Source organism: Phascolarctos cinereus, unplaced genomic scaffold, assembly GCF_003287225.1.
Source record: "Phascolarctos cinereus isolate Bilbo 61053 unplaced genomic scaffold, phaCin_HiC Scaffold_9;HRSCAF=440, whole genome shotgun sequence".
In the NCBI taxonomy this organism is placed as follows: Eukaryota; Metazoa; Chordata; class Mammalia; order Diprotodontia; family Phascolarctidae; genus Phascolarctos; species Phascolarctos cinereus.
Window position 1 is genome coordinate 29,054,064 of NW_027556402.1, and position 27,920 is coordinate 29,081,983.

Below are 27,920 nucleotides of genomic sequence, written 5' to 3' on the forward strand. Positions count from 1 at the left end.
TGACACTGGCCTTCTTCCTATTTCTCACACAAGATATTACATCTTTTTTTTTTTTTGAAGTACTCAAAGTTAAATGACTTGCCCAGGTCACACAGCTAGTAAGTGTCTGAGGCTGGAACACCCCTCTTTTGACTCTGGGCATTTTTGCTGGCTGCTCCCATGCCTAGACTGCTCTCCCTCTTCATCTCTATCTTTTGGCTGTCCTGTTTTTCTTCAAGTCAAGCTAAAATCCTACTTTCTACAGGGAAACTTTCTTGATTACCTTTCATTCTGTGGTTATCTCAAATGTATGCTGCATATAGCTTGCTTTTACACAGTTTTTCGCATGTTGTATTCCGCATTAGACTATAAGCCCTTTCAAAGCTGGGGCTGTCTTTTGCCTTCCTTTGTATCCTCAGAGTTATGCGTAGTGCCTGGAACATAGTAGGTGCTTAAAAAATATTTGTTGACTGACTTGCTGACTGACATGAGTAATACTTTACTTTTAAATAAACTAATTTAAAAGTAGTACTTTTAAATCTTGAACTGGCACTAAGAAGTTCCTAAAAGAGAAAAAATACTTATAAATGTGTTATACAGTAGGTTGGAAAGTAGACAGATAAAAATCTAAAAAATTACTTAGTTTTATTTTCTTAGATTCATAATTAAAACCAATGTTGTTTACTTGAAAGGGGCTGGTTACATTAGGCCCGTCTTCCAGCAGAGGAAGTGGACTTATGGGTAAAAATATGAGTGCAGACCCTGACTCCAAATCAATTTTATCTATTTAACCAAATGTTTAGCGTCATCTAATGTACATAGGATTTGAGAATTCAAAGGTAGCTGGAGTTTGCTGGTCCTAGATTGTAGCATTCAGCAATCTTTGTCTACCTCAGTGTAAGTCTCCGCAGCTCCCCAAGTCCTGCAGGCCAGCTGTTGCTCAGCCCTTGTCTTGAAAAACTGATTTCCTGGAAGAAGTTTTATGGGCAGCTTCACTCCCCAGAACCAAGGGAAAAGAAGGGTATCAGCAGCTGGTAAGGAAGCAGACGTGCCCTTGTGTTACTTCTGTCCTTTCTACATGAATGAGTTCATCCATTATGTATTATTCAACAGTGTATAGAAAGGGCTGGGCCTCTCTTCCTTGAAAGCTCAAACCTAGCACAAGTATGATATTATTTATGAAAATGGATTTTTCCACTTTTCTATCATAAACACACAAACACAAACGTCACTCTTCTAGAAATGGCTGAGCAGAAGTGGCAGCCATGGCTATAAGCCAAGTCCCAATAGAATTAAGTTTATCACAGCATCCCTGGTTCCTATTCCATTTCTTCCTACTATTATCTTCTGGCCTTCACCTTTTTTTTGCTACAAAGTCTAAATGAAAAAGAAAGTCTAGGGTGGGGGAGAGGTGAATTCTTTTTATTTTTTGCTCCCTATTGGTTTGGGGGAGAATTTTTTGTGTTTGTATAGGAATTTTTGGTCTGTGCATTCATCAAGGTGGGGAGTTCCCGATGTGGAGCCTAGCTTTACTGATGCACACCAGCAGCTCATGAATAACTTGGAGTTACCACCAACATTTCCCCACTTGCACTTTCATGTAGGTGAGGAAAGAGGCAGTCATTGATTATATTGAACATAAGAGATATGTTTCTGGCATCCAAATAGGACATCGGAACACATTTTCTCATAGAACTTTTGGTATTGTTAATATGCTCAGATACATCAATCAATCAATCAATCAATAATCAGTCAATAAAAATTCATTAAGAACATCTAGGCACTATGCTCTGAGCTGAGAATACAAAGAAAGGTAAAAGACAGTTCCTGGCCTCAAGGAGCTCAGGCTAGTAGGGGAGACAACATGCAAACAACTATGTATGAATAAGTTACATACAGGATGAATGTTAAATAATCAACAGAGGGAATTATGGGAGATAGAGGTGAAGGGGGAGATTGTGGCAGAAGGCAGGTGGGTAACATGAGAACCAGGGAAGAAGAGGGAGCTTTTGGCAAATGGCTTCAATTTTTCCCAGCACAACTATGCGCTGTGTGTTGGCACTGGGAATAGAAACAAAAACAAAACAAAACAAAACAAAATGCAATCCTTTCTTTCAAGGGGCTTAAATTCTATCAGAGAGATGTGAAAATATATAAATATATACAGAATAAATAAATATATACAAAATAAATTCTGTATATATAAATATATACAGAATAAATAAAGGCAAATGGGCAAATAAATACAGTAAAACAAGTTGTGGGCTAGTGTAGTAGCCATGTGTTATAGTTTATAAAGCACATTTTCATCCCTGTTTTCCCCTTCCGCCAAGCAATATTTATTGCAGTTCTAAGTCAGGATAACTGGAAGGGCTTGGGTGCTATATCATACATGCCACCAGAGGGCACTTGAAGCTTGCCATTCACATTACGTCAGTATGTAATGGAATATCCTCCCTGCTGCCCTCCTGTATTCATATCTAATCTAAAGGTTTTAGATCTTCCTATGGATATTATAGATATTCCTATTACAGTTTTTTATTTACCACCATCTCATTGGATCTCATTTTCTTAATTTTTCCTCTCAGCACCAATCCAAGAACTGCTCACACATAGAGATTAAATGGACCTTTTATCTCAGTGAAAATGAAAAGCCTCACCTAGTAAGGTCTTAAATCTTGAATCCCTCATCCTTCTATTCTTCACTCATTTTTCCTTGGGTGTACACAAAAGCCTTTTAAATGAAACATTTTGCATTCATTAGTGCACAGATCCACAGTAACTACCACAGTAAACATACACAAAATGCAAGATTAAACATAGGAATATGTGGTATTAGCTTTCATATGGGCCAACATATAGGCCAATATTCTTTGTTTTTATTTTATTTTTAATTTATGGAATAAGAAAAGCATTTCCATAGCATAGTACAATTAAAAAAAGATGATTGCAAATGAAACTACAAATCTACTATTCCTTTCAAATGTACAACAAAATTTTCACGTAAATTTTTTTCTTCCCTCTCCCCTCCACTATAAAGATGGCTACCATTAGACACAAATAGGTGTGTATATATATATATATATATATATATATATATATACACACACACACACACACATATACATATATGTATGTATATATATGTGTGTGTATTTCTATGTAAAATTATTCTATACATACTTTTATTTATCAGTTCTTTCTCTGGATGCAGATAGCCACTTTCTTCATATGTTTTTTATAGTTAATTTGGGTATTTATAATAGTCAAAATTACTTACTCACTCAAAGTCATTCTTAAAATAATATTTCTGTTGCTGTATATAGAGTTCTCTTGGTTCTGCTCATTTCATTCTTCATTATTTCATGCAAATCTTTCCATATTTTTCTAAGATCATCGAGCTCATCTTTTCTTATAGCACAGTAGTATTCCATCACAATCATATGCCATATCTTGTTTAGCCATTCCCCAATTGATTGAGGCCAATATGCTTGGAAATAAATTTTTTTAAAAAAACTTCAAGCAGAGTGAAAACAAGTGAAACCCAATGAACAGATTCCTCCTTGGATGTGGGAAGAAATACAAAAACTGTTTTTACAATGATAATACATTTGTAACCTGTTTAATTTCAGGAAGCAACAAAATGAAGAGTGCCCTGATTTTGCTCAGCCTTTTGGGAATAGCCTGTGCTTTCTCAGTAAGTTCTTTTCCTGCTCTCTTAATTTATCCATTGTTTATGGAAAAACAGACAGAAGGATAGGTAGATCAACTGATATGCACATTTAATATTGATTTTTCCCTTCCAGGTAAAAAACTTCTATCGAAGGGCCAAATTAGAGGATTCTGAAGAAAATGGGGTAACTGATTTTTTTTATATTATCTTTTTTTATAGGCTTCTCAAATGGCAAGTCTCACTGTAATGTGATTTTATTAGCGTGGGTATTCCCTCCAACAGCATCTGTAGCAATCTTGCCAGGCCCACTCATCATCAGGACTCTTGTCCACGTCCTCCCAAAATATTTGGCACAGGTAGGTGCCAGATACACACTGGAGCCTTCCTCAATTTCTTCTGACATCGAGGCTACCAGTAGAACACACAGACAATCATCCAGTGCATGACCAGCCCATCTTCTATTTCTAGCATACATTTGTTTGATAATGTCTTTTGCCTGCCTTCCTCTTCATGATTTCCTCCTATGTGTTGCAGCCTGCCCACGCTTTGAGCTGCCCTCTGGGGATATATGTTTTTGGTTATTCAGATGATGTTTGGCCAAGTGACTCATGACCATCCATTAGTAGAATATTGGTATTGAAAAATGGGAATTTTTTTCTCTGGTAGAAATTTGGAGTCATTAAAGAAGCTTTGTCATTTCCAGAATGGAATTCAACTACTCTCATTCTTCCATTTAATTTAAAGACCACTTCATTCATTTGTTCATTTATTAAATATAAACATTTAATTTCATTTTTTCCCTTAGGTTTTCAATCACAGACATCGATATTATATTTACAAATATTCCTACCTTTACCCACCTCTAAAACGAATTCCAGTTCAGGTAATTACTTCAGCTAACTTTTTTCCCATTATAAATGTTTTAAGATCAAAATGCTTAAATAGCTATTTGAAAGTATAGACAAAAAATAATTTTTTTTACCAGTGACTACTCAAAGAAATTCTGAAAACTTGCAGCATCCAATATGGCCTCAGCTTACTTTGATATACAAAACTTTCACTGTCTCAACCCAGGGCAGATGGCAGTAGAGAATCTACTATTCTTTATAAACAAACCAAAGTAAGTACCAACCACCAATGGTGTTCTAAATGGTTCACCAAAGCGCAAAGGGAGCTTGTGTTTTAAAGCAAGACCATCAATGCCATGTCTAGAATTTAAAATTAGTCTTCAACAAGTTAAATCCAGTTGTTTTGACTGATTGCCCAATTAATGAATTGCCAGAAATTAGTCATTCTGATCTACACAGTCAATAATAACATAAATTACATTAGCATAGTATTTTACTATTACCATGGTTTCTACAACCCTCATTTCATTTAAACCTCACAACAGCCCTGTGAGGTAGGTGGAACATGTATCATTTCCATTTCACAGGTGAGGAGACTGAGGGTGGTTAAGTGATGTGCCCAAGGTCACATGGTAAATAGAAAAGCCAGAATCTGAACCTAGGTCTTCTGTCTCCAAATCTAGTGAGCTTTTTACGATGCATGTATGAAATGATCAATATGATGAATTAACAGGTCCTATCACAGCTGATCCAGCAATGTCATAAACAAATGGTCTAAATCTTAGCATCAAAAATTGAGGCAAGTTTACAGCTCCTCAAGAGTGAAGACAATTTGGATGTTGTCTCTGAATCCCCAGAACCTAGCACATACTAGGCACTTAGTAAAAGTTTGTTGAATTGAGTCGGGAAAAGTGGGAAAAGTCAGTGGGCAAAACCTTGTCAAGTCCATGGAAAGATCCAGGGACCCCGATGCTTAAGGATTGATCCAGGAAGCCTCAAAAAGAGGCTTGGCAATCCTGGAAAACTTCAAATTTCATTTTCTAGTTTATTCATTAAAGTATAACTGATGTTGAAGACTAGCAATAGGGTAACTGTTTAATGTACTGTACTGACAGAGGGAAATGGGAGGAGAGGATAACTGAACCCCTTATGAAGGGATAGGAAATCAGCAATGGAGATGAGTTTCCATCTTCCCATAGAAATTTCTTCTATTTCCTTTTGTCCCAAACCTATTATTTCATCAATATGTGAAACTTTTTATGTGGAAATTTTCTCTGCTAATTCAAACCAGTAACTTAACTACAGCTATAGCCTTAGAGAGTTGTCTGGGGAGTGCCAAGAAGTTATATGACTTTCTCCCTACCAAAATGCGTCAGAGGCAGGATTTAAGCCCAGGTCTTCCTGCCCTGAAGGCTCTATCCAGTACACTACACTGCCTCTCTTCTATGGGGATGGGATATGTCCTTTAAAATTTGAAAGAAGAAACCAGATACTTTTGTAAAGATACTTGCCCTCACCACACACACAAAGCAATAATCTGAGATTTAACTATTTTAAAATATTATAATGTAATTTATATTCAAGGCGTCTATTCTATGCCACAGTCAACATTAGAAGAATGATGGTCTTGGTATGGTATCTTTGACATATTTCTTTGGTACATTTGTATTGAATAATTTCTAACTTTTATAGTGTTAGAAAAGGACTATCTTGATATTTGTAGTATTGTTTAGCATTCTTTTTATTTAGGGCTGTTTTTCTTTTCTTTGTTTTTCTATTCCAATGGACACTATCTCCTTATGGTGTGTGTAAGTGGGTAAATAATTCTAGAAATTCACAGTAGTCTATGGAGATATAAGTAGAAATAATGTGGATAGCTAAGGGTTCTTAGGATTATATTCTGCTATAAAAACGTACCTTGGAGATGTAAAGAAGAGGGAAAAGGAAAGAAGGAAGGAAGGGAGGGAGGGAGGGAGAGAAAGAAAGAAAGAAAGGAAGAAAGAAAGAAAGAAAGAAGAAAGAAGAAAGAAAGAAAAGAAAGAAAGAAAGAAAGAAAGAAAGAAAGAAAGAAAGAAAGAAAGAAAGAAAGAAAGAAAGAAAGAAAGAAAGAAAGAAAGAAAGAAAGAAAGAAAGAAAGGAAGGAAGGAAGAAGGGAAAGGAAGAAGGGAAAGAAAGAGGGAAGGAGGGAGGAAAGAAGAAAGGAAGGAAAGAAAGGAAGGAAGGCAGAAAGAAAGAAAAGAAGGAAGGGACAGAAAGAAAGAAAGAGGATGGAAGGATGGAAAGATGGAGTAGCACCTACAGAACTGAAGATGTCCAATATCTAGAATGATATTAATAAGCTGAAGATGGTCTAGCAATAGAAATCAGGATTCTAAGGCTTTGTGATTCTGTGAAATATCACAGGTGATAATGATATCTGATATTATTTCTACACAACAGTTTGAGTTTTTACACTTTTGTGGAGGGTTTTGTCATTGTTGTTATTGTTATTTTTTGCAATGGAAACAACATAGAAAATATAAAAAGACTAAATTCCACCTAGAACAGAAAGTAAATTTATAGGGAGAAAAAGATTTATTAAGTCATCACTAAGTGTGAAGCATAGTGCTGGGCGCTGAAGATACCAATGGAAAAGCAACACAATACTTGCTGTCAGGAAAAGCACATTCTAATGGAGGAAGGCAACATGCATAGGAAATCTTAGCCACAAGTCAGATAGAAGTGCCCCATGGTCCCTAGGGTACAGTGGCAAAGTAGATAGAAATGCATCTTTTTTTATAAATGCCATTTCCGCTGATAAAAACACATCCATTTCTGATTTTGAGTCGTTTGACAGTGCCAGAGACTTGGGTGGTAAGAATTTTCTTTTTCCAGTTGTCAGGAGTATGGCTGCTGAGAAAGCAGGGTTTGCAGCTCCTGTTGAAGCTTCTCCCCCCAACACTGATTGACAAGCAGATCTGGGAACAATGGGTCACTGAGTCAATACCCTCATAGGCAAGACCATTGAGTTGAATCTAATAAGATGAAATTCAAAAGCGATCAATGCCCTACACCTGAGTTCAAGAAATGAACCTCTTGATTATGGGATGGGAGAGATGGTCAGAGGGTAGTTTCTCCGGGGGGAAAAAAAAAGCTCTAGGTGATTTTATGCACTGCAAACTCAATGGGAGCTGGCATCGTGAGATGTTGCCAAAAAAAAAAAAAGCCAACGTGGTCTTGGGCTCCATAAACAGAGGGAGAGCTTCCAAGAATAAAACCATGGCTGTTGGATTGTGCTCTAACCTCATCAGAGGTCATCTGGAGTATCATGTTCAATTCTGAGCCCCATAGTAGGGCAGCTAGGTGGTGAAGTGGATTAGATCTCTGGCCCTGGATTCAAGAGGACCTGAGGTCAAATATGGCCCCAGACACTCACTAGCTATATGACCTTGGGCAAGTTACATAACCTCAATTGCCTCCAAAAAAATGAAAAAAAGAAAGAAAAGAAAAAGAAAAGAATGTGGCAAAAATGGAGTGTTGAGAGGAAGTCAAGTAGGGTGATGGAGGATCTTGCATATAAGAATTGGTTAAAAGGAATGAGGCATATTCAGCCTGGAGAAGAGGAGATTCCTGAGGGACACAGTAGCTGTTTTCAAGTATTTGAAGGGCTGCTATGTGGAAGATGGATTAGATTTGTTCATTTTGGCCCCAGAACATAGAATGGCAGCAAAGAGGCAATTGATGTCAATAAAAACTATTAATAACAATAAGAGCTCTACAAAAACGGAACATGTTACCTCAGGAGGTAAGGGGTTTCCCCCTCAGTGGAAGTCAGCTGGAAACCAGAAGCCCAATTATTACTTAACTGTGTTAAAGTATCAATTTTTTTTGAAATATGGCTTTTTTGTAGATGACTGCTAAATTCCCTCTTAACTCTAAAATTCTGTGATTCCATGATCCAACAGCAAGAGAATACTTCTGTGGTTACATTTTTAAAGAGCTAGCTCAAAACTAACTCATTATAACTAAAGCTTAAATGTGCTAAAAATTTATAGGATCTCAATTCTTACATCTTTTCTTTTGCTCAATACCTCTTTTGACAGTCCCAGGAAGAAAAGGAGAATTTGTTTTGATCTATTATAGGGAAGGCAGGAAGTATTAAGTCTCTGATATTAAAAATTATCATTACTACTTTTCAAGGGTGATGATAATATTTTTCAATCAAGGGAAAATTTAAAAATACATTAAAGATAATATATGGTAACTGATTTTACAAACTCACAAGGTCATCATTAATCAGGAAATCTTCTATTACTCAGAAAACAACTACACCAATTTATTTATTCAAGGTTTTTCTTCTATTTTCTCCTGCTGTCTGTCTTCAAATGCCCCTTCACATGTTTACCATTAAATGGAAAGAGTAGAGAGAACGTAGAAAATCTTGTGGCATGTTCTATATTTTACTAGTGCTTCTAATATAAGACAATGGGGAGGAAGTTGAAATTAATGGCTAGGGTGAAGTTTGTGGATGACATTTTAATTATCTATACCATCCATTAATAAGGAAAAGTAAAAATTTGTACTACTTGACACAGTAATCAGCATGAAATTAGCAGTTAGTGAAAACTATTATAAACCAATGTCACCAAATATAAACAATATCCCCCTCCCATTTAAATTTTTTCTTGGGTCACATAAAAACTAAAATTTTCTTGAATGATTTCAGTTTTCCAAGTGAATATGATGGTATTTGGGGTTCCCTTAAATCCTACACTCTTCCATGGTTATAGCACTCAATTAAAAATTTTTATCTTGATTGTCATTCTGTGTTTATGGAGGGATTCTTTGATGAAGAAAAAATACATACAAAGCTAATAAATCTTGTTTCTCCACCATATGTTTGTGTATTTCCCTTTTAACAGAGGTCAGAGAATTTTAGAATAATAAAATGCCAGAATTGAGGGAAGAAAGCTTACAGATAATAAAATAGACATGGAAAGATTAGGTGACAATTAATGGAAATTAAATCAAGTGCTATTTTAAATGCATTAAATGTAATCATTTCTTAAAGCAACCCTGTAGTTATAGTTAATTATGTTGCTATCTTATTCCCCTACTAGACTCCACGAGTGGAAAAATGATATCTTACCTGAAATTTCTATCTTTCCCATCATTTATTAGATTGATTTGCACACAATAGGCACTTAATAAATGTTTGTTAAAGTAATGATTTTTTTTAATTGTGGAAAAAGTGACTTTATATTCCAAGCAACTATCATTTCATGTTGATTTTTTTAAAGGCACATTAAAATAGGACTAACTATAGGCTTTATCTCCAAGTCAGCCACAGGAAAGTTACAGTATTTCTGAGCCTCAGGGAGCTAGATTTGATGATCTCTATGATCCTTTCCATTTCTAAAATTCTGTAACTCTATATTCTAATTTTAGTTTACCATTATATTGACTATATGTGCAATCTAGTAAATACAAAGCTCTATTTGATATTTCTATATGTTCGGTGTTATTTGCGACCAGCTGCAGACAACTCTGATTGTCTTTTTATATATTTTAGCACAATGGTGATTCATCTGAGGAAGGTGATGGTGAAAGTTCAGAAGAGGAGGAAGAGGAAGAGGTGGGTAATTTCTGTGGTCAATGTCAAAACAAACAGAACACCATGAAAATGAACAAGAAACTAGAGGTGCTATACTCCACTAACAGCCATGCCCAGGATTACTTACTGCCTACTGCTTTCTATTTTGGAGAGCAGTGATGGTAGGTAACTCAATCCCAATTCAGCTAAAAATTGAAACAATTTCCCAGACGTTGCCCTAACTTTCCAGTTAAAGTTACCTGGAATTATTATACAAGCTCTGAAGTATTTCTACTTTTGAGTTAGGGTTAAAAGTATGATGAAAAAGCAACTGAAAGCCTATATTTAGATAACTAGGACATGATGATAGAGGGTGAGTAAATGATCATCTCAGTATTGTTGGAGTTGTAAATATAAGATGATTAAACTTCAAAATTCCAAAAAACTTCCCGCCCATGCCTCATTGGGACATGGAAGTAACACTGGGATATCAGAAGATCAGATATCTAGAGCTGGAAGGGGCCTCAGATGCCGTCTTGTCCAACTCCTTCATTTTAGGGAGGAAGAATTGAACCCAGATTCTTTGACTCCACAACAATGTGCTGGCCAGTGTCCTATGCTAGAAGTCTATACCTGCAGACTTCAAGTTCTGGAAGGTTACAGTAATGATACTGGAAAAGATTCACATACCCTTCCCAGAAGGAGGCTGAGACATTTTTCTAAGGGTCATCTTAGCTAAAAAAAGACAGGTTCATCACCAATAGGCTAGGAATTTGATGATAAGTTTTTTAGCAACAGACCCCCTTAAACAAAGGAAAAATACAAATGGCCCTTAGCCCTGTGCACCCTCCTTTAAACTTAGGCCATAGCTATGGCAGATTGACCATCAATGAACCAAAGGATGCTAAGAATCACAAGGTCTTCAGACCATCTCTAACATTAACTCAGTTGTTGGTACTCAAAATGTAAGATATTTGCCAAATGATCAGAGAAGGGATATAGATCTGAAGGAAAGAAATCATAACAATCTTTACATACCTGTCATAAACAAAACTCAAAGACCGAAGGATGGTACAGCTAAATGGAAGGTTGGTTCACAGATTTACAGGAGGCAAAAAAGGGAGTTGATGGAGTTTGTTTTATTATGTGGCCAAAGGAAAAAGGGAGTGGAGTGGAGATCATCTTGTAAAGTAGTGCTCACAGTATTTTCAAAAAAGATCATTATGAAAATAAATGCAGTCTATCACTATCTACCATATTGGAAGATCTTACTTAATATGACCCTCTAAGTCAATCAATAAACATTTAATTCTCAGTGACTTCAAAGCATAACACCACTAATGGGATATAGTTCCCTATTCCAATATTACCATAATATGAAACCTTAAATGTGATACTACAGGTGGAGAGTCTAGTCACAAAATTGGGTATAAATACACCTAGAGTGTCACACTTGGGGCCTCATGCATCTCAACCTGGTTTGTGAGGCACCCTGGATTTAACTCACTCCACCAAATTGTTCTCACATAAACAGATTTAATCCCAGAGATAAATCACCCCTAAGTGGCTACATTCATATTCTCCCAGAGTCCTGTGGTATGTGTTGAGGAGAAATATGCTTCCCCTATTTACCACTTTAGCTCTTAAGAGTTCAACCACTATGTTTTATCATACACATCTGACCACTCACAAGGCAATGTATACACATTTTGTGTAATGTTTATATAATCAACCATTCAAAATAATGGCACCTTTAGATTTTAAAAGAGTGATTTATTTAATTAGGCAAAATAAATGTTATAGATACTAATGTATTACACCAAATACACCACAAAATACATATAAAAGCTATAGAAAAGAATGGACATGTACCTATGGAAACATGGCAGAGAAACAGATAAAAGAAGAAAACTCCAGTGCTTAGACTAAGTCCCAAGCCTGGATGTTGACCCTAACCACTTTTCAACTGGGAAAATACTTTTTATAGGCTTTTTCATTTAATCCACACTCTTCAAGGGACATTTAGAAAATGTTAGCTCAAAATGTGAACTGCAGTTCTCTTTACCAAAGAATTATAAATGCCATCAAACTGGTTATGTTTGGTGTCTACAGGGCAGACCAGATGGTTATGCACTTATTCAGATGCTACACTGTCCAATCAGAATGGAGCTCCCAGCAACAGAATTAGGGCTTACTCTTTAAACCAGAATTTGTAAAAACCCTTTCTGCATTTTTTGCTCAAGCCAGAGAGGGCAGCAGAGATGAACAAACCCTCATGAAAGGCATTACCTTTCTCAAACTGTAGGCGGCACTAAAGGGTAATAACTGGATCTGAACTCCTGGCCAATCACATTAGTTCTCTCTGACCAATCAGCAATTGCTTCCTCTCTTCTGACTGTTTCTAATTGCTATAACTCCAATAGAGCAACTTTTCACCCTCCTCCCCTCCCTTCAACTCCTCTCAGGCTCCTCCTCCTCTCCCATTATGAAGCCCCAGGGACTTCTATCATGTTCAATAGTTTATATGAAAGCCTCCTGACTCTCACTGACTTGACTTTTACTTTAAAAGAACCTAAATTTTCCCCATGAAATCAATAATCCCTTTTAACCACATGTCAGTTTCCAAATATGTATGTATATGATTTCCCATTTTCTTAATTTTACTCCCTATAGTCATAAATGTATATGCAAATTAGACATCATGCCACCATATTTTGAAGCTCTGAAGTCTTCAATACAGGAGTCTCTGTTTTTGGTGCCCTTGAAATTGTTTTTCTACATATTCACATTTCTCTAATTTCTAAAAATAAATAAAAAAGATTTCTCCTCCGTCTTTATAATGCCAAATTGTTCCCACACATGTGAGGCATTACTCCACCTTGTTGTTAAAGAGATCTGAAGTCTCAAAGTATACTGCAGACCATTTTTCTTTCCAAAATCCCATTTGGAAGTTGTATTTCCAAATGCAGATAATTAATAGTTTATATAAAACAAAGTTTGTTTTCTATTCCTATCAGGTATCACAATGTTCATCGAAGCTTTGACAATAAGTGCAAATCTTTGTACAAAATACTTTTTTCTGCTCTTTTCATTATTAGCTGCCACTTTTTTCAAACGGCCTTAAAGAGAGAGTGTACCTTATAAAAAGAAAATTAGGAATGGGTGAGGATTTTTTTAATTAGAAAATATGAATCAGAAATAAGAATTGAAAGATGTTAAAGACTTATAGCATACACAAAAGTTTCACAATATATGTCATGAATAATTTCTTCAAGAATAGAATTGTATAGAGGCAGCGAGGTGCCGCAGTGGATAGAGCACCGGCCCTGAAGTCAGGAGGACCTGAGTTCAAATCCGGCCTCAAAGCAAACACACTTCCTAGCTGTGTGACCTGGGCAAATCACTTAACCTCAATTGCTTAAAAATAAAAAAAAATTTTTAAAAGAATAGAATTGTGTATTTAAGCATTCTTTATATACTACTCAGCTGTTGGTCACTAAAAAATATGGACCAGCATTTGCTTTCCTGTAAAAAGTGCTACAAAAATTGTAAGGGCCATAATTATTGTGATCTTTGCTTCTACCTCAAGGTTGGCATCTTCAGTACCATAATTACCTCCAAACTACCCAGATACAAAAACCGATTGAATGGCAGAAAAAATGCTGCCCACTCAAATCTGTAGTTTTTGTTGTGAATTTTATTATATAAATTCTTTCTAGCTGCAAAATTATATAATACCATACATTCCATGATTATTCCTATAACAAAGACCTGGCCATATGACTCTATACCTCAGAGAGTTATTGTGAGACAAATGCTTTCAAAAACTTAATATCTTATAAAAGTGTAAGCTGTGTTTTCTGGGGATGTATTTAAGTTAAAACTCACCTATTGAAGAAAAACCCCTAAATGTTATACAGTCAGTTCATCGAGACCTAAATCATACAGCCATCTAAGAGGAAAAGATTCCCTATCAACAGCAAAGAGTTATCTAGAGTCCATGGATTCCATGATGTATTATACAGTTTTCATCAAGAAAGAAGAAAATAAATTGAATAAATAGAAATAATACACACATTGCAGTGAGAGCAAATTAGATCCCTCAGTTACTAGGTGTATAAAATGTAGGTATTTTCTGGAACAAAATAGATTTTGAGCTAAGTTTATAAAAGGAGAGGGACTCAGCATAGCTAAGGGAGAGAGAAGGGTATTAGAAGTTGAAAGACCATACTAGTAAAGGATGATAGACCGAAAGCTCAGTTCTCTGCTAGTTTGTGACAAGATTTGAAGCCTGGTTTACTTTTTATTTGCTAAAACAAAATGTTTGTCGTGGGCTTTCCTACCAGGAGACTTCAAACGAAGAAGAGGAAACAGAATCTAACGGAAGTGAAGAATCCACCACTGTATCTGCTTTTACAGCTGGATATGGAGAGGACAATACCACTGCAAGCGGGGATGTGGGGTTAGCAGCAATCCAAATGCCAAAGAAGGTGACAATTGCATTTTACCCTAAGTTAACATGACCTCGTTGTCCCTCTGCCATGAGATAGTGCATTTCTTCTATTGTCTGTAGTTGAAAGAGCTATGAACACTTCTAATGTGTCCTTTGAAATAAGCATATAGACTAAAACTTCAATTAGCTAGAATGCTTGAATAACTAGGTAACAGAATGTTCTAGTTAACTAAAAATGTAATAGTAGATTGGATTTGTGGTATCATCAATAGGGGCAATAATGGCAACAGTGCCCTCCTTACCTTGTCCATACTGTGTGACTCTTGTTCATATCCTATAAATCTTATTTAACTAATAAGTTGTTATCCATAAAACTCCCTTTAATCAAACTCTTACACACATACACACACACACACACATATATATATATGTATGTTTATGTACGTATATGAGAGAGAGTTTTCCTCTCTTATTCAGTAGAGCTTTTTGAACAAAACTGCATCTTTCTCAGTTGATTTGTCAGCATTCTGATTACCACTGATTATTCAGTACTAAAGTTATAGACATAAGATTATAGACATAGAGCTAGAAGCTAGTGGTCATTTAGACCAGATGAGGGTACCAAGTCTGACATCAAGTCAGAAGGAGGTTAAGTCATTTGCCCAATGTCACACAGATACTAAGAATGAGATTTGAATCCAGGTCTCCTGACTTTTATTATTTAATTATTATTTATTTAAACCTTTTATTCCTCTATTCATTTAGGAGATACACACACACACATGCGCACAGATAAATAAAACACAATCCCTGCTTTTGACAACCTTATAATTTAACAGGTAAGATTAAAAGGTCACAGGTTTGAATACTAGTTCTACTTCTTAACAGCTCTTGGACTCAGTTTACTTATCTTTAAAATTGGGGACATTATATGATTTCTATGATTACTTCTGGCTTTGGAGACCAGGGAAAGCTTCATGAAAAGGTAACATTTAAACTGGATTTTGAAGGATGCTATTGAATGGTAGAGATTGGGGAGAAGGCATGACAGGGAATCACAAGCATACCATAGCTGATAATTATTCTGGAAGTTGTTTTTTATTTTTCAAAATCCATAATAACAGCTTATTGCTTTTGGATTTCTTTCTTTCTCCTTCAAGTAGAATACAGGAAAAAAAATCAAGAACTTGTCATATAAATGTTGTGTGTGTGTGTATATATATATATGTATATATACAATACATATACACAAAAGTATATACACACGTATATACCTATATATCCAAGTTTGTGAACATATCCACATGGATAGATATAGATAGACATATAGATATAGATAACCCCAGATTTTGATTTCATTGATGTAGGGCAGCAGTTATCAAAAGTTTTGCTCTCAGGACTCCTTTCCACTCCTAAAAATTATTGAAGACTGCAAAGTGCTTTTGTTTATGTGGCACATATGTAATTGATATTTACCATATTTGCAATTAAATGGACAATGTTTAAAAGTTGTTCATTCATTTAAAAATAATAATGAACATATTACATGTTAATATAAATAACATTTTTATTTTAAAATAATCATATTTCCCAAAAACTTTTCATGAGAATAGTGGCATTGTTTTATTATTTTTTCCCCACATTTCTTCAATGTCTATTAATAGAAGACAACTGGATTCTTATATCTGCTTCTGCATTCAGTCTGAAGCAATGTATTATTTTGGATTGAAGTATGTGAAGAAAATCCAGTCCCCACAATTAGGAAAAGAAGGAGTTTTTTTAGTAGGGCAAATAATGTCTTAATATTATTGCAGAATTTGTTTTTATCTTGAAGACCTCTAAAAGGTTGCAGGGACACCCAGAGATCTGCAGACCACACTTTAAGAATCGCTGATGTAGGGAATTCCCAGTGGGTATATGGGTAACTATTAAACTCTGAGACTGGATCTCCTACTGCCTCTCAAATAAGCTAGATATTTCAGTAGCCAGGTAGGCTGGCAAAAAGCATTTATTAAGTGTCTACTGTGTGCCAGGCACTGAGCTAGGGACTGGGAATATAAAGAAAGGCAAGAATAGTCCTTTCCTTCCAGGAGCTTACATTATAAGGGGAGATAACTTGCAAATGACTAAGTCCATTGGAGCCTGAAGAAGGCAATTGGTAGAGCTTGAGTTGAGTTTTGTTTTGGTTTTTGGTTTTGGCTAAGCAATCGGGTTAAGTGACTGCCCAGGGTCACACAGCTAGTAAGTGTTACGTGTCTGAGGCTGGATTTGAACTCAGGTCCTCCTGACTTCAGGGCCGGTGCTCTATCCACTGCACCACCTAGCTTCCCTTTGAGTTGAGTTTTAAAGAAAACCAGAGAAGGATGGTAGTAGAGATGAAGGAGAGAATTCCAGACATATATGGGATCATCAGAAGAATTGCAAAGAAATTGGTGCAGCTAGATCAGGAGAATTATGGAGGGGAACAAAGTGTAAGACTGGAAAATGAGGAAAGAATAAAGTTATGAAGAGTTTCAATTACCAAACAGAAAAGTTTATGATTGATCTTGGAAGTAATAGGGAATCATTGGAGCTCATTTAAGAGGAGGTGGTTATGGCTAGGTGGTACAGTGAATAGAGCACCAGCCCTGGAGTTGGGAATATATGAGCTCAAATCTGGCTTCAGACACTCACTAACGGTGTGACACTGCGCAAGTCATTTAACCCCTATTGCCTCAAAAAAAATTATTATGGGAGTTTAGTGGATAAAGCACTAAGATTGAGAATCTCTGGTACTGCTACTCAATTCACAGATCTATAATTATCAATTTAGAGAACAGAGTGTTGTAGTGGTGCAGCAAGTTGGTTTTGGAGATAGGCACATTTAGAGTCAAGATCTGATCCTGATTCTGTGACCCTCAGCAAGTCACCTAATCACTCAATGCCTCGAAGTAACTTTAAGAAGGTAAGTTAGAGATAGCTTTGATGGAGGGAATTTCTTTATCAGGAGTTCCTTCTACTAAAGAAATGGTAGATCCCGATTAAAATATCAACTTCCTTAACTACAGTAAATCAATTCACCTGTGAAAAAGGAGACTTTTCCTCAACCTCTATCACGAAAAATTAAACTCCGTCATCCCAAGCTATGTCTCCATTCCTAGGATTTCAATTTAACACCCAGGTAGAAGAGTATTAAAAAAGCAAAATAGAGCTCCCTGACAGTATATTACGATTCTTATAAATTCAGAATCCTGAATACCATAAAAATGTTTCCTTACTTTAAAAATGATCCTATCAAAGAGAAGGTCTGTTAGAGAAACACTCCTTTTTCCTACTTGTTCTGAATCTTTTTCATATCCACAGCAAGTCTTTTGAAAGCTAAAGTTGTCTAGTTAAAAATGAAGTTTGAAATGGCGTAGCCCACACAGAAAAGCACTGAAAAAACAGAAATATTCTTAGTTGTTTTTAAATAGATATTTAACTGAATACTTTCTAAATATTCATGATAGGAAGAAGACAGTAAAAATAAGAAAGTTACAAAAAAGGAAGAAAGTGATGAAGAAGAGGAGGAGGAGGAGGAGGAGGAGGAAGAGGAAAATGAAGAAAGTGAAGCTGAAGTAGATGAAAATAAAGAGGGAGGTAATGGCACCAACCATGAAAATGCTGAAGGAGAAAATGGAAATGGGACCAGTGGGACAGAGGAGGGAGAAGAGGAAGAAGAAGAAGAAGAAGTAGAAAATGGCACTGAAGCCACGGAAAATGAAGAAGAGGCCAGCAACAGCACTGAAGTGACAACCTTTCCAAATGGCAGGTATGAGTCCACTACCCTTTCAAAAGGGGACCATGGGGTTACTCCTCTTCCGTATGAGGAAAGCACTAGCAATCTCTATGATGGCGGATATGAAGAACCAGTCACTAATGAATATGATAATGGGTATGAAGTCTATGAAAATGAGAATGCAGAACCTCGTGGTGACAATTACAGAGTGTATGAGGATGAATACAGCTACTACAAAGGGCATGCGTACAATGGCTATGGAGGTCAAGATTACTACTATCACCAGTAAAGACAGAAAATGGGATCAAGTCATTCCTACCAATGGTTTACATGGCCATTGTTTTTTTTTTTTAACAAGTTGAACTCAGGAAAATGCAATATGAGAAACCCACAGTATAATATGGAGTGGTGCTGCTGCTTTAAAACTTTCTTTAGCCAGTAGATCAACTTTTCAAATTAGCTGAATTCCTAGTATTTATCTAGGGGATGCTAATGAAAGCCCTTGCAAATCAGTACCACTTCTTAACTAGCAGGAGTGATCGTTGGGAAATTATAACAATCCTGGAGAATGTTTTGGGGCTGCTGCACCATACCCGTAAAAAAAACAAACAAATTTTTAATGGCTGGCATTATTATGAAATTATAAAATGTGGTATTGTTTCAGAATATGCCATGTAATGATGCTGTGGACACTATACAACAGATATATAGACTTTTATAACGTTGCCTATCAAACACTGTTCAAGTGGAATTATTGCCATGAATCTTATTGTACACCTTTGTTTATATTCTATTGTTTCTATTGTCAAATACAATTCACAAAGCATGTTGGAATTTTAAAGAAATGTGGTTAACATTTAACAATTAAACTTTTACTGTGCTTATGAACTTGTTTGATGAGATTGATCTAGCTTCTAAGAGGAATCAATTAATTAACAAGCTATCTACCAGGTACTATGTATTGGGGATATAGACAGAAGAATGGGGAAGTTCTTGGCTTCAGGGATCATCTTTTCTATTCCTATGGTATAACATGTTCAAAGATGACCAAACAGTGGATATGTAGGAAAGGAACATTCAGTGATTTGGCAAAAGAGTAACTAACAATTGGGAGACTGAGGAATATTCTCTTGATGAAGGTGGCACTTGAGATCAGTTTTGAAGGGAGCTAGGGGTTCCAAGAGCAAGAAATGAAGGTGGAGAGCATTCTAAGAACAGGGGAAAACGTATAAAATGACATTAAGGTAGGAGATGTAATGCTGTGTGCCTGGAGCAGAGAATTCATACAAAGAAATAAATAGCCTAGAAATATAGGTTGAAGGCATTTGGTAAGGGACTTTAAATGCCAACAAGAAGAATTTGTATTTTACCCAAGAGACAAAAGAGTAACAGTGACCATGGAAGCTCCCATCACTGGTGTTTTGTTGGTATTGGCTGTCTTACTACTTGCAATGATCTCTGGCTATTTCTTACCTGTGTTATCGACCTCCTGGTGCCACGTGAGTGGACTCAATGTCTGGTCCCAGAAAGACAACTGGCCACAATGCTTCCTCGGTGTTGCTCTCATTTTGAATTCAACACTTCTTTCTTGCTACCATGTGACCTTTCCTCTGTCACTCCCCCACTAAGCCAAAGCCATTTTAAAATTTATATAGCAGTAATAAAAAAAAAAGTCCTTTGCTGTCATCTAGGATTAGGCACTTTTCTTATTTAAGGTACTTATCTTTGCAAAATAGAAGGTGTGATGAAGTGGTTCTAATGAAATATTTTAGGATGTGAGAACCAATGGGATTGATATTGCCTATTAGAAATTCATCACGTGGGTTGATTTGGATTAGTTAATATCCTGTAAGTCTCACCTCTTGGTTATGAACTGTCAGTATGGTTTTACTTGCTTTTCATCTTCCAACTCCATCCATTTCTATTAAAATAGTTTTCAAAGGAACCATTGCTTTATAGCTTTAAGCTGAAACTCAGCAGACAATGAAGGAACTGAAAGGGCTAAGTATTAAATACTGGGCTTTTATCATGCTAATATACTGCTAGTCACTAAAATAGAAACAAAAATTGGCAATCCCTTTCAATGCAACATTTCACTTGCAGGCAAAGGAATGAATAAGAGTTGAACTTTGGAAGTCTCCCCAGCCTCACAATTGTACAAATCATCACCAGAATCACCAGTAGGATAGTGGACTGACTCAAAAAAGGTTAACTCTCCTAGCTTTTTATTTTAAGTAATTATTTGAGGGCTAACTGGAATGCTGTCAGTGACTAAAATATCTCCCTTATGTACAAGAACTTGTCAAGGATCTCAGAAATAACTGTTGTCAGTTCCATAAAAACCTCCCCACTTCTCAGCTCTCATGCAGTAAATATCAGTGAATAGAAAAAAAAGACTCAAAGAAAAACCAGGCCTGTTTATTTTAAAAAGCAAAGTGAGCTGGTGGATGAAGGCAGTCACCTGGATAATTCTGATCAAAATTAGCTTTTGAATCCTAGTAATGCTGTTGAAGGAAAAGTAAGGGTTAGTTCTTGAATTATCTACTTAACTATTTAAAATAATTTGCACTACCCTCAACTGTTCACATTCCCACCCTGAGTGTAATTGATTCAACTTTCAAAACATCTCTCACATTTGTGTCTTCTCTCCACTTACACAGGCAGCCCCAAAGTTCAGACCTCACCACTTCCTGTTATGACTATTATAATACATTCCTTTCCCCCACTCCTTTTTCTCTTTTATTTAAAATTTTTGTACGTGCATTTTTCAAAGAATCCAATTTCTTCTTGATTTTTAAAAAAGCTTTCTGACAATCTGAGTTATCCATAAGGGCAAAGGACTGCCTTGAATGTTAGTAAGTTCCCTCTTTTCATTTGAGGTCTTCAAGTAGAGACTACAGGATCGTATTTTATCCATATCCTAATGTAGATTCCTTTCCAGATATACATTACATTACATAGTCACTAAGGTTCCCCCCAACTCTAAAATTCTGTGATCCACGTGACACCATTTGCTATGGGAACCTGAATCAACCTTTCTTTGTTCTTCATGCTACAAACTTTTTAAAAAATTTAATTTTTTTGGTTACCTTTTAAGTTCCAAACTGTCTCCTTCCCTCCTTCCCTCCACCCCTCCCCTTTATGGATGAATTCATCCCATTCACATTCAGTTATAATTACTAGTTGTACATTTCCCTCCATCCTATTTTTCCTCACTGTTTATTCTTCTCTCCCTCTCTTTTTACCCTATCCCTCCTAAAACTCTAATTTACTTCTAACCACTGTCTCCCTAATCCACAAGCCCTTCTAAGAGTCTCCCCCTTCTAAGAATCCCTCCCTCATCCTCTTCCCTTACCCTTATTCCTTAATTTACCTACCCTTCTAACATTCCCTCTTTTATCATATCCCCTTATAGTCCTATTACTTAATCTGCACACCCTTCTAAGAGTCCCTCCCTTATCCTATCCCCTCACCCTCCTATTTCTTTGTAAGTTAAGAAGACTTTTATACCCTTCTGGATGTATATGTTATTCCTTCTTTAACCCAATTCTGATAAGAATAAGGTTCTAGCACTACCAACTCTATACCCCTCCACTGCAATAGTTCTTCCATTCACTCCTTGTTCACATGAGATACTTGCTACATTTTACCTCTCCATATCTAATTTTTGTTTTCAGGATTATCCCATCATACTCAACTCAACCCCAAGTCTTTTTTTTTAAATTTTTTTTTATTTTAGTGAAACAATTGGGATTAAGTGACTTGCCCAGAGTCACACAGCTAGGAAGTATTATGTGTCTGACGGCAGATTTGAACTCAGGTCCTCCTGATTCCAGGGCCGGTGCTCTATCCATTTCGCCACCTAGCTGCCCCGCCAAGTCTTCTGTCCCCAAGTAATAATAACATTCTTAAGAGTTACAGATGTTTTTCCATGTAAGAAGTAAACAGTTTGACCTTATTAAATTTGTTATAATTGGCTCTTAATCTTTCCCTTCTTATGTTTCTCTTGATTCTTACAGGTCAAATTTTCCATTCAGTTCTGGTCTCTTCCTCACATATACCTGAAAGTCCCTTAATTCATTAAATATTCATTTTTCCCCATGCAGAATTACATTCAACTTTGTTAGGTAAGTTATTCTTGGTTGCAAACACAGTGCCTTTGCTCTTTGGAATACTGTGTTTAGCAGTAGAAGCTGCTAAATCTGGTGTTATCCTGATTGTAGCTCCACAGTATTTAAATGGTTTCTTTCTCCTAGTTGCTTATAGTATTTTCTCCTTGACCTGGGAGCTCTTAGCTGTAATGTTACTGTAAGGTTTCATCTTTCAGGTGGTGATCAGAGGAATTTTTCAATTTTCTATTTTGTCCTCTAGTTCTAAAACTCCAAGGCAAATTTCCTTAATAATTTCTTGATGTAGTATCTAGACTCTTCTTGATTATAACTTTCAGGTGTTCCAACAATACTTATGTTGTCTCTCTTCAGTTTGTTTTCAAGAGCTGTTGTTTTTCTAATAAGATATTTCACATTCTCTCTTATTTTTTCATTCTTTTGATTTGGTTTTATTATTTTTTTGGTGTCTTACGAAGTCATTAGCTTCCGCCCGCTCAATTCTAATTTTTAAGGAGTTATTTTCTTCCATAAGTATTTGGATCTCTTTTTCCAGTTGGTTGAATTTTTTCATAATTTTCTTGATTTTATTGCATTAGGTGTTTGTACTTCTGTCAGGCCAGACCACGGTCCCTAGATCATTCCAAATGTCTTCTCAAGTTGTCTTAGGCAGACAGCTGCTTCACCTCAACTTTTAATTGTATCTGTTTCTCAAAGTTCACTTTGAGGCATTATTTTAAATTATTTGTGGGGAAATTTGAGAGAGCCAGGTAATTTCCTGCTTTATCCTGCCATCTTCCCAGAATCTTCTCCCACAACAGACTCTTAATTAATCTCCCAGCCTCCAGTCTCTCCTCTTATCTTTCACACTATTGCCAAAGTTGTATTCCTAAAACAGATTTGACCTATTCAACAGACTCCAGTGGTTTCCAATTATCTTTGGCTCTAAATACAAACTTCTCTATTTAGCATTTGAAGCCTTTCACAACCTTTTTCCAATCTACCTTTCCAAGATTATTATGCATTCTATACTCCTTACACAGCACACCATTTTCTGTGTTCATGCTATTTGCCCAGTCTGCCCCTCATGCCTAGTGTTCACTCCCTATTCACTTCTATTAAAATCTCTGCTTCTTTCAAAGCTTAGTTTCAGAGCCACATTTTAAATGAAGCCTTTCCTGATCTTATTAGATGATAGTGTTACCTCTCAAAAAAAATCCTTTGTAATACATATTTCTTATATATGTTGTATATACATATATTTTGTCTTTACTTATCTATGTATGTGTTACCTTCCTTTATAGCATGTAATCTATGTGAGGGTAGGTTTCATTGTTTCATTTGTATACCCAGGATCTAGTAAAGTATCCATCATGTATTAAGTGCCTAACAAATGTTGCTGAATTGGATTGAGTTTTTAAACATATCTACAGGTTGCTTGGCACTAGAAACACAAAGGCAAAACCAAAAGCATCCCCCCACTCCCCCCATTCATATGTCTTTTCTTTGCCATGAGAGAATTAAATGTGTTCATAACTATGAAAAGGACAGAGAAAGGAGAGAAGTGGGTGAAGAAAAATCCCACAAATTTCTTTGGGGATATGGGAGGAAAGAAGGAGTGTTAACAGCTGGGAAAATGAGACAAGCCTTAACTGAAATGGTGGCAAGATGACTGAGGCATGAAGGAGGAAAAAGATATTGACAGAGAAAAGAAGGGAGGGCATTCCAGCTGTAGGTAGTGAGAGAAGAGAAGGGAGAGTGTTACAATCATAGGCGGTGGCTTATGCAAATGCGCAGAGGCAGGAGATTCTGAGCTTGGGGCATGACTAGTAGAGCAGTATGACAAGAACTCTGAGTTTGCAAAAGGAAATAATATAAAAGTAATCTGAAAAAAGTTGGAATCACATTGTCAAGGGGCTTAAAAGCCAGCTTAAGGAAATCATAACTATCAGAGAAGCAATATAGAATCACCAGTGGGTTTTAAGTGGGGGTGACATATTCAGAACTCCATATCAGTAATATTGTTGGGACAGATATGTGAAGGTTGGATTGGAGAGGAGAAAGGCTGAAAGCAGAGGGACCATCTAACGGACTCTTAAAATCATCTGAGTGATGAGAAGGCCCTAAATTAGGGTGGTGGCTATGGAGGGAAGTGGGTAGACAGGTACCAGGAAAATCAATATGAGGAGGGTAGAAAAGAGCTCACTGTTGTGGATGTCTGGTCCAATACAATCCAAAAAACATTTATCAAGTGCATGTTTTCTGCAAGGCACTATGCTAAGCACTGAGATGTAAAGACAAAAGAAAGAAGTACCTGCCTTCAAGAAGCCTACATTCTACTGAAGTGAAACATGTAAATCAATAAGTATAAACATGATTAACTAGGGTGAAGCAAGCGCTATTAACTAGGGGATTGAGATATACTTCCTGCAGAAAGTGGTGTTTGAGCTGAACCTCCCAGGAACCTAGGGATTCAAAGAAGAAGAAGGGAGGAAGGAAGGAATTCAAGATGGCAGTGTGTGTAAAACTACAGATGTGGGAAATGGACTGCTGAGTTCATGGAGCATCAAGTAGCGCGGTTTGGCTAGAAAATAGAATACATGGAAGGGGGCGATGCAAAACAGTCTTGGAAAGATAACCAGGAGCCAAATCAGGAAAGGTTTTAAACGAAAAACTTAGAAATTTGGATTGTAAGCTGAAGGTAATGGAGAGCCATTTAAGTTCCTTAAACAGAGGAGCAAAATGGCCAAGCGTTCTTTAGGAAGACTATCTTGACAGTTGTGTGTGAGATGGACTAAAGAGAGTAGATGCTAGAAGCTAGGAATTCAATCACAATACTATTGCAATAATCCAGGCTAATTTAGCCTGATGGTTGCGTGAGTGAAGAAAGTAGGATGTATACTGTGCAAGAGATGTTGTGAAGTTGGCATGATATGGCAACTGGATTTGGGGAGTCAAAGATGACTCTGAGGTTGTGAACCTGGGTGACTGAAAGGATAGTGCTACCCTCAACAGAAATAGGGAGTTTGAAGGAAGGGTAAGTTTGGAGAAGAAGATAAGAACCATCTGCCAACATGCTGGGTTTGAGATATTTTTGGCCAAAAAAATGTACATGACTTTCAGTCCACTAAGGAGGAGTTTATCAATCAATAAACAACCATTCATTTAGTACGTGTTATATGCCACACATTATGCTAAGTATTAGGGTCCAAAGAAAGGCAAAATCACCATCCTGTCCTCAGGGAGCACACATTCAAATGGGAAAGGAAATGTAAATAACTAGGTACACATAGGACATATGCAGAATAAACAGAAAGTAATTGCAGAGGGAAGAATTGGGGGACCATCTCCTAAAGAAGATGGGTTTTCAGCTGAGTCTTAAAGGAAGCCACAGAAGCTAATAAGTGGAGTTGAGGGAGTAGAGAACCCCAGGCCTGAGGGACAGCCACTGCAGAATCTGGAGATTGAATGTCATCTGTGAGGAATAGCAAGCAGGCCAGTGTAGCTATATTGTAGGATGTGTGGAGGAGAAAAAGAGGAAGGGAAGTAAAGAAGGTTTGTAGCAGGGAAATAAAATATTTGGATGTGATTAAGGCAAGTCACTTTGGTGACAGCGTGTAGGGTGGACTGCAATGGGGAGAGAGTTGAGAGGCAGGGAGACCAATTTGGAGACTTTTGCAATAATCTAGCTCAAGGAATTATGGGAAGATGGTGTGTGTTAGAACCCTAAGGAGCCCAAATCCTTCATACACACTTCAGTAAAATTCTACAAATGAACCAGAATGGACAATGACAAAGAAAACCAAATGATTTTTAAATTCTTCTATCCAGTCAAAACCTACACAAAAAGAATCCTGTAGAAGCATTGAATAGAGACAAGCTAGGGTGGATGAAATCAGAAGCATGACATGGCCTAGTGACAGCAGAAGGCAGGGCCAGATCAGGGCTTCCAACGAGGCGACCCAGGGACAGGAGATAGGGTCAAGCTAGCATTGAGGCAGCATGTGCCTGACCCAGAATTCTGGCAGGCTGGGCCCAAATCGTAGCAAGAGACAAGAGCAAACAATTACTTCAAAAGATGGAGTCTAGTTTTGGCCACAAAATTTAGGGTCAAGCAGAACCAACCTATACCATTGTGCAGTATAGGAGTAGAACACACACACACTCAAACACACAAGCACAAAGAGTGTAATATAGAAATACATTTAATTCAACAAAGAACTAGGTAGGATCTGAGTGAAGGATATATATAAGAAAGAGGACAGGATGGGTGATAGGGTAGTCATAAGCAAAACAAATTTCAATGTTGGAGAAGGGAATGGGAAGGTATGGTTAAAATAAAAGAAAGAGTACCCAAGTACTCCGTGAGACAATGAGAAATAATAGAACAAAATCAAAAGATTAAAAATCAGGATAAAATGTAAGGAACATATTCTTAAAAATGGCTGCTTTGGACAAAAAGTCAAGAAGAGATCATCTAAGAATTATTAAATGATTTGAAAATCATGGAAATCATATTTCAATAAATCATAAATAAAACTGCCCAAATCTCTTAGAACAAAACACCAAAATGAAGATACAAAAAAAATCTACTGATCATCTTCTGAAAGAAACTCAAAAATGAAATATCTTTCAAACAACAGAGAAAATATGCGGAGCTTCCAGGTCAAAGAAAAAGATGCTACAAGCAGCCAAAAAGAAAACTTTTAGATACAAAGGAAACACAGTCAGATCACAAAAGACTTGGTAGTTGCCATTTAGAAGAGAGGGGAGCTTGGAATATAATGTTTTAAAAGGCAAAATACATAGATTCAGAACCAAGAGTAATCTATGTGGCAAAATTAAGTATAATCCTTCAGAGGAAGTAGTAGGCACTTTGAAATGGAAATGCAGAACACAAGAAAAACAGGCATTATAATGTGACAATTGGAATGGACTATGTGAGAATGAATAGTTTACTACTAATAAAGGGAGAAGAAACAAGCATGCTATTACAACTCTAATGTCTTCAAGGGTCAGAGAGAAAGTTAACCAAGGTATGCAGAGGGTATAGGGGTTTATTTTGTTTTGATGGTTAGCTATCATGACTTCAGACAAGGCTACAATAAAAATAAACATGATAAGAGATATACATTGCGACAATAATATGCTTAAAGGCAAGACAGATAAATCAATATAACATCACATTGAAACAGTAACTCTAAAGAATTTATTAAGTGCTACCTATATGCCAGACATGGTATGAAATATGGGATAAAAAGAAAGGCAAATGACATTCCTTTCCCTGCCCTCCCACTCAAGGAGCTCACAGTCTAATGAGGGATACAATATGAAAATAAAAATGTACAAACTAGATATAGATATGATAAATCCACGAAGGAAAGCATTAGCATTAAGGGTGATCAGCAAACACTTGTTGTAGAAGATAGGATTTTAGCTGGAACTTGAAGCTAATGACCAAATAAGGGATAAAAGGGATCACAGAGGACAAAATGGATAATTTTGGTTACATGAAATTTAAAATATTTACAC

General features: G+C 36.6%; 1 protein-coding gene across 1 annotated transcript; it reads left to right on the plus strand.

Moving 5' to 3' along the window:
- The first annotated feature begins 3,622 nt into the window (after positions 1-3,622).
- On the plus strand, positions 3,623-19,046 carry IBSP (integrin binding sialoprotein). Its single transcript, XM_020988592.2, has 6 exons — positions 3,623-3,676; positions 3,786-3,836; positions 4,458-4,535; positions 10,052-10,114; positions 14,419-14,562; positions 18,014-19,046. Exons 1-6 carry the CDS (start codon positions 3,623-3,625, stop codon positions 18,569-18,571), a joined length of 948 nt encoding a protein of 315 aa, XP_020844251.1. The 3' UTR covers positions 18,572-19,046.
- Positions 19,047-27,920: the final 8,874 nt, after the last annotated feature.